Below are 8,289 nucleotides of genomic sequence, written 5' to 3'. Positions count from 1 at the left end.
TGGAAAGTGATGACGTGAGGATTTTTCATATGTCAGTTTTGAGACTACTGGAAGATAGCAGCAAGGTAGCAGGAGCAAGGAAGCACACCAGCCTACATGCTAAATTAACGAGTTGACATTCAGACTATTTATAACAAGTTAGACTGAAAGGTAATACCAAAATTTGTTCACCCTAACCAGATTCAATAACTTAAAACTCAATCTACCTTACATTACACCTACCATTTCCACCAAATATTTGACAAGTACTTTATTGAAAAATATGTAAAGTATTCCATAAAAACAACACGCCATATGCAACCAAATCTTCACTTCTTTGTTGTGTTTGTTCTTGCAACTTTCATCGTTTGTCCCTTCTTTGTTATTGACAAGCTGCTGCTCTGGGATGGCAAATCAATCTGCACCTTACATGAAAAAAAAGATCATATATTTTGGGCACCTTTATTGTGATGGAATATAGTCTGCAATGTAGTTGCAACTTACATGAACTTTTTGCTGCGAAGTTCCTGCAGCTACAGATGGCCTAAACCTTTTCTGCGGCCTGCTACATTCCTGAACCTGCATTCAATGTAGAGATCAGAATCACATATGTCAATACTCAACCACTTATATATGTAGCATGTAAATTACTTGCCTCTCTTGCTCTCTCTTGTACTGATATCTTTTTTCCTGAATTTCCTTTCATCGGACATGTTCTAATGTTATGGGTAGTTTGCTTGCACTGGCTACATCTTCCTTTAGTGCCAGTTTTGGATAACTTCTTCCCTTTTTTTGCTTCCAATGGATCCCTCCTCCTCTCTTTCCGTGGCCTTCCTGGCATCTTGACATAACCTGGTGGTCCTGGCTTTGGATGACCAGTAATTGGCCACTGCATCATACCCTCCATTGGCATCATGCAATGGTCATATATTTTGTTATACACCTCAACACTGTAGCAATCTGCTATGTAATCTTCAGGTTGCTTTGAGCTCACAAATAATGCAGTAATAGCATGTGCACAAGGAATACCTGCCAATTGCCAATACCTACAGGAACATGTTCTCTTCTCAAGGTCAACTGTGTATCTCTTATCCTTATCAGTGACCTCAAATCCATCTTTTCCATTCCAAATGGCTTCACAGTTTCCAGATAAGTCAATGTACTTGTTCAACTTCTTCAAGATATTTGGACATATCCTACCTAGCCATCCTTTTGCTTTGCTCCTGTTCTGTTGTATCCTGACATAAACCTTGGTCCTTATGCCCTCAAACATAGATATGATTGGATGTGCCCTGATGTCAATTATCCAATTATTGAAGCTCTCACACATATTGTTGTCTACACTATCACAATTGGACCCTATCCTAAACCAAGCTCTACTCCAGTGCATAGGTTCAGTGCTCATCATGTCCTTGGCACCAGCAGGAGTTAGCTGTGCAAGCTTGGCTCTACAAAAGTTGAAAAATGGTCTACAAGATGCCTTGGCACACTTCCAAAATGGCTTCTGGAATGCTTGATCCCTATACTTCTTCCTCCAATTAGCATAGATGTGTCTAGTGCACATCCTGTGCTCAATTTGTGGCAAAAATTCCTCAACTGCACTTACAAGTCCCTACATTGGTAAACGAAACACATGAGGATCAATATTCATGTATTTTTGTTGATCATATAAAAATAAGTAGATATCAAGGATGCATTACCTTTTGTTGATCAGAAATAATAACCCAACCAGCTCCATGAGGATCAATATTCAGATCTTTTTGAAGTAGTCCAATAAACCAACTCCAAGTGTCTTTTGTCTCTTTCTCGACTACTGCCCATGCTATTGGATACATTTGGTTGTTGGGGTCTCTTCCTAATGCACATAGCAGCTCACCATTGCAAGCACCTTTGAAAAAACAACCATCTAGTCCTATAACTTTTCTGCATCCAGCTAAAAAACCTTTCTTGCAAGCATCAAAACATACATACATTCTCTGGAAAACCGGCCAATTGTATTCATGATCCAAACAAATAGCCACCGTGCTACCAGGATTACTCCTAAGAATTTCTGCTTGGTACTCAAACACTTTAGAGTACTCACCTCTACATGCATCATAAATCCTTCTCATGACAATACCCTTAGCTCTCTTAACTTTCGAGATGGACACATCAGCAAACATATCCAGCCTCACTGTCTTCTTCAAACTTTGCAGTTTCCATGATGGATTAGACTTGATGATGTGCTCGTACTTATCAGCAATTCTTCGGCTAGTAACCAATCTGTTATCTCTTCTCTTAGGGCAATTGTGCACATCATTGAAGGTTTTCACCTGAAACCAATCACAGTTTGTTCCATTTGAGGCAAATATGAACCATGGACAATCTTTCCATGAACATCTAGCTCTGATCTTCTTAGCTTCATCCTTGGGGAATCTGATATGCCTGTTGGTTACAAGACCATACTTGATTACTGCTTCCTTAAACTTTGCTCTTCCTGCAAATGTCATGCCTATTTCAAACTTAGGTGTGTGTGCTTTGCTATCATACTTTGGAAATCTACTCTTCCTTCTTATTGCTTCACCATCTTCTGCATCATCATAAGAGGCTTCTTCACTTGAGTCCAGAAATGGTGTATCAGTGTCATCATCCAGTCCCTTATCATCTTGTTTATTTGGTGAGTCACTGACAAGAACAACGTTGTCACTGGTTACAGTAATAGTGGCACATGGATTCTTCTTAACCTTGTTGGCATGCTCTCTATTTTCTTGTGCTTCCTCATCATCTTCAGATCTCTCCTCATCATCTTCAGCTATACCATCTGTTTCACTAGAATCTTCAGCATCACTATGACTGTCATATTCTTCCTCAATGTCATCTTCAACATCACTGTCATCACTGACTCCATTGCTAAGCACAACATTATCATCTTCGTTGTGCTTGAGTATTTCAGCATATATTTCAGCTACATCACCCATGATTATGCATTGAGCCATATATAAGCATTCCTTATCATCTGATAGTGCTTTCAGGCCATTGTTTAGTTCAGCACCCGGAAATAACCAATGGAAAATCACTTCATCTTCTTCACTTAGTGAAACATGGTCTCCAAGGTATCCTCTGATCTCTGGCAATGCCACCTTGTCCCTCTCTATGTATGACATCTCAGTTTGACCACCATTATAAACCACAGAATATCCATCATAATCAAATTCCCCACCAAAGTGAAACCGGATACAAAGTACATCCAAATTATCCATTACACCTAACATGGCAACAATGAGATCATCAGTAAACTTATCTTAAAAAATGAAACATTAATCAAGCAGCAATTATCTACCAAATCCTAAACAACTCATCCCAAGATAAAATAAAAATCAACCAAAAAACAGTCCCTTATACAGTATGAAGTGAGATAGCTGATGAACAACAACTTATGAAGTGAGCCACCCTCGCCGGGCGTCGGCTGCCACCCATGCTACATCGTCGATGGCAATGATTTGCTCCATTTCAGCATTTCCACTAGGTATGATGCCTGCGGTGCATGTGCCATCGCTCGCGACGGCTTCAAGACGCACACGCCGAGCGCCGGCATCTGACGATGGATAATGAGCTCGCAAGAAAAAAAAACAGCAAGGGATAGCAACAACCTAACCCTCAGTAGTGCCCTACCACCAACGAAATCAACCAAAAAAATTTCATCAACCAACTGCCACACGCACTTATTATCCCCTTCTAGAACAACCCTAAACCTAAAGCATGCCAAGATCGAGTGGGGAGGAGGGAGGGAGGAAGGGAGGGAGGGGGAGGGACACACCACGGGGCTGCGATCTCACGGATCAGCACCGCCTATCTGAGACGATCATCACCTGGATTCTCCGCCGTCGGAAGGGAGAGAGGAGATGATGAGAGGACTTGTGAGGGAGAAGAGTCCAACGCATGGAGGAGAATACGACGTGTGATTAATCTCCCAGGTTCTCTTTCTCCACGTTAGATCCAACCTAGTAAGCAAAACCACCTAATCCATGTGCCACATCAGCAAAGCGGTTTGTATTAGATTAGAAAGGTGAATAGTGATCCGGTTTTAAGAATCTAGGGGGTTAAGTAAACCAAATTAAAGGTTAGGGGGTTATTTGCTCCAGGGTCATACTTGAGGGGAGTAAAACTGACTTTTTCCTATAAGTCAGGAAAGGGGGAGGGAAGTAACCGTATTGGTGGGTGGGAAGAGATGCCGGCACGAGCACGGTAAATAACGCGCAAGAAAATATATATAGGAGTCAGTGGATGGACAGCGCGGTGGAATACGCTTTCTAGTGGGTAAAACGTAAAATGGAAACCACAGATACCCCCAAGTTTTTTTTTTGTAAGTGTGTGATTGACGCAAGGAGAAACGAGTAGATAAAAGGAAAATGAGATGAGCCACTTGCGTACAATTAATTAGATATAATTATTTTAGATATAAAAATAAATTAATATGATTTTCAAAATAATTTTCTATATAACTTCTTGTTTAAAAAAAATACAGTTTATCAGTTTAAGAAGCGTGCACGTGGAGAGCGATGAACTTTCTTTTAAAAAGAGAGGTGAAGGATCGCACCCAACCTTCCCCTCTCTCTTTTTCCTTTGAAATCACGACGGACATTCTTCTTTATTTCTTTTGGTTTCTTTGAAGGGTATCCTGGTTTACTCTTATATACATGTTGATTTGATAATAATTATGTATAATTTCTATGGTCTCTAATTTGAGTATCTCTTATTCACTGTGCAAGTTAAAATGTTGATCGAGTTAAGTTGTTTGTGGTTTTGCTACAATAGTGTTGATGTCGCACCATAGTCGAAAATCAACCAGAGAAAAGGATATGAAATGTTAAAAATTGTATGCGGCGGTTATATTTATCTTTTACATGTCCAGTCTATTAACATGGTCTAAAGTTTGGCCTCCAATTATGAAACCGGATAACTGTGTACATTGTTTTGCTAATACAACGACATCTATGCATGTGGAGTAGTATTTATATTGACATTAATATCAGCGTTATGTCCTTAGTTACTTCTCTCTCACCCTTGCTCAAGATCTATGTATGAGGCGTAGTATTTATATATGCCTTTGATCATCTATCATCTTCCATTAGACCTTGTTCAGTTAATCTCTAAGAAAGATAGGTATGAAATTAATTCCCTTTTGATGGGATTAACCAAACAAAGTCTTCACAAACACACCTCGATCCTATTCTCACTCTTATCTAAATTATCTTTGATGGTATGTAATGTCCTTCTAGCACTACTAGAAAACACGTTTTTACTGGCGGCTAAAACACATTTTTGCAGGCGTCCATAGCCTCCGCCTGCAACCAAACGCCTGCGAAAATTAATGACTTTTACAGGCAGCTAAATCCACCCGCCTGCAAAAATATTTTTAAGCGTAAAAAAAAATTCGGTGCCCTAGCCCTACCCACCGCTGCCCTCCACTCTCGGTTAGTGTTTTTGGAGAGAGAGAGGGAGGAGAGGGGAGCTGCCGGATGTGGGAGGTGGGGACGCCGCCACTGCCGCCGACCTCCCGCCTCCACGCCGCCTCCGCATGCGGCCGCCACCACCGCCCAGCTGCCGGAGGCCGCCGCCGCCATGTCGCGAGGGAGGGGAGCACTGCCAGCCACCGCCCTCCCCCTGCCCCCTCTAGCCAGATCTGGGAGGAAGGGGCCGGGAGTCGCCGCCGCCCGCTGCCGGGAGCACGCCGGGGAGGGGAGGGGAGGGGAGGGGGAAGGGCCGAAGGTGAGGGACGCAGGAGAGGAGTGAGGGAGAAAGAGAGAGGACTTAGAAAAAATCTCCCCTATGTCGCCTCTATTTATATTCCAAGTTTATTTTTGTAGACGGGGCACATAAGAGATTTGCCTGCAAAAATAAAGGGTACTTTTGCAGGCGGACCGCTTAAGTGGTCCGCCTGTGAAAATAGATTTTTACAAGTGGACAGCGAGCTTCACCCCGGTTTGCATTTTTTAGGTTGCCATTTAGCTCCAAAGATCATGTCTGCCTGCAAAAATAAATACCCAACGTCACAAAAATGTTTTTTCTATTAGTGCAGGTCACTGTCACATTTCTTCGCATCTTTATATGATTCTCACTCGTACATGCACATCATATCTACTCATTTTTAATACCTTGTTCGTTCTGTTTAACGTATAGATCTTACATCGGTTTCCGTTAGCATGTTTTTTAAATTGTTAAATAGTGTATTTTATGCGAAAACTTTATATATAAATAGAAGATGCTTTAAAATATCAGATAAAACATTTTTCAAGTTTGAAATTATTAAAACTTAATTAGTAGTTTTTTTATTTTACATATCCATATTTGATATTTATTTTCAGTGAAGTTGCATGTCCCGATGTTCTCTTTTCCACTCTTTCCTGACGCAGAGGCAGAGCCACCAGCAGCAACCCTGCGCAACTATTGGGAGATCGCTGACAATTGAACCATATGCATGGGATCTAATTAAGCTAAATACAAAGAGGAACACAACAAACGCGTAAGCAAAAAGGCCAATCTTTAGCCTAGTTGGGCCTCGCCCTTTCACAAGTTTGGCCTAGACTTAGTAACTTTGTTGCTACGCTACAGTCCACGCCGCAACCCTCCGTTGCCAAAGCCCCTTTTGTTTATGGTCCCTCTCTACATCAATGTGCTTATATAAATTAGCATGTACTTACTAGTATTAGTGGCCAACACTGTTAAAAAAAATCAATTTTAGTGACACCCTTTGTATTTTTAGAGGCGGATTAAAACATGCACGTCTATATATGTAAATACGTCGGGATAGTCTGGTTAAGAATGTGAAAATACATCAGCAAAATAGGTTAAGGGAAATTGATTTTTAAACAGACGGCCCTTTCAAAGTATCCCCGGTGAAAAATATATTTCTATCAGCGGCCCATCTAAACGACCGCACTTGAAAAATCGCCATCCTTACGTTTGTGGATGTGGCTTATCTGATTGTCATTTTGTATAGTTTGCAATTGTGCCACTGATACGTGAACCATAGTACAGGATCTCTGATTGCCTTGCACACCCATATCCAAGCCGCCTTTGATATATGATCAATCGATCATGTTCCATAAAACACATCGGATCTACTCCTCCATTGTTTCCAGAGGCAGAGGCAGATCAAGCCCACCACTAGCGACCCTATGCAACTATGAGACTGTGGGGGATCTGATTAATAAGCTGTCTGCAAAGGGGAAGCAGAAACTAGCCAAAGTCAGAACACACATCGATCTTCAGCCTGATTGGGCCTCAGCATTCGTTCACAAGTTCTCCTAGACTTTAACTTTCTTAACTGCTCTGCCACTGTCAAAGCACTTTTGCCCATGCCCCTACATATGGCCTCCTCTGCATCATCAATGTGCTTATGAATTATTAGGACTAGTCTGTATCAGTGTATTTTAGTGACCAGTTTACCAAAAATAAAAACCCTTAACCCAATAAGATGAAGGAGCTTAATTAGAACAGATATATCACTCACTACTAACTCCTATATAAGAGTACTCCAATAATGCTCTAAGCTACCCCCGTGCCATTTGTTTTATTGACACACAGTACGTTCTTGCATGATCAAATCAAAGTTATGGGTATAACGAAAGAATTATATAGAAATCACGAATTAATTTGCATATGTTGCCCGAGGATGAATGCTGTTTTTAGAGGGGGAAGAGGCATTCTTAATAATTTGGATTTGGTGGGTGGGTTGTTTTATTTGAACTAAAATGTTAAATATTGGCGGGGGGACAAAGCTAGTTTGGCCTCTGATCACGTTACATAGAAAATCACTCTGACCAGGCTGAAGGTAAAAAGAAGCAGGAGTGTTCTAGATGGAAGTACATATGGCAAATGATTTTTTTTAAGGTAATGGAAGGTTGCATTGAACAATAAATTATCTTTCCTTGTACTCCCATTATTTATAAATGTACTCCCATTATTTATAAATGTATGATATGCTGCTGATTTGTAGACATAACATTTTGACTATTTATTTTATTAAAAATTTAGCACAAATACGAAAAGATAAGTCACATCTAGAGCATGATTAGTTGTAAAACAAGTTACAATAAAAATGATAATATAATTTTTTTTAATGGAAATGAATTGTCAAACGTAATATCTAAAACCAATAATGTCTTAGTCCTCCGTCCCATTTTCTCCACTTACCCCATCTTAACCAATCACAACATTTTCTCATTTAGTTTCTTCATCTATCTTCTCTTCTCAAATCAATCATAACTTTCAACCTATAATTTCATATACATGCTTAATTTTTTTAAAAAATTTTTTAGAAATATTTAT

The 8,289-nt window shown here is 40.3% G+C and overlaps 1 protein-coding gene across 1 annotated transcript; it reads right to left on the bottom strand.

The window, feature by feature from the left end:
* Nucleotides 1–308: 308 nt before the first annotated feature.
* On the bottom strand, nt 309–3,218 carry LOC136356037 (uncharacterized). The gene is made up of 4 exons (XM_066309433.1): nt 1,680–3,218; nt 635–1,591; nt 484–558; nt 309–398 (listed from the first exon to the last, which is right to left on the bottom strand). The coding sequence occupies exons 1-4, from the start codon at nt 3,216–3,218 to the stop codon at nt 309–311; spliced, it is 2,661 nt and encodes an 886-aa protein (XP_066165530.1).
* Between the last annotated feature and the right edge of the window lie 5,071 nt (nt 3,219–8,289).

The sequence above is a fragment of the Oryza sativa genome, chromosome 4, assembly GCF_034140825.1.
Source record: "Oryza sativa Japonica Group chromosome 4, ASM3414082v1".
In the NCBI taxonomy this organism is placed as follows: Eukaryota; Viridiplantae; Streptophyta; class Magnoliopsida; order Poales; family Poaceae; genus Oryza; species Oryza sativa.
The sequence above is the reverse complement of the archived record's forward strand: the minus strand, read 5'-3'. Positions and strand labels throughout refer to the sequence as shown.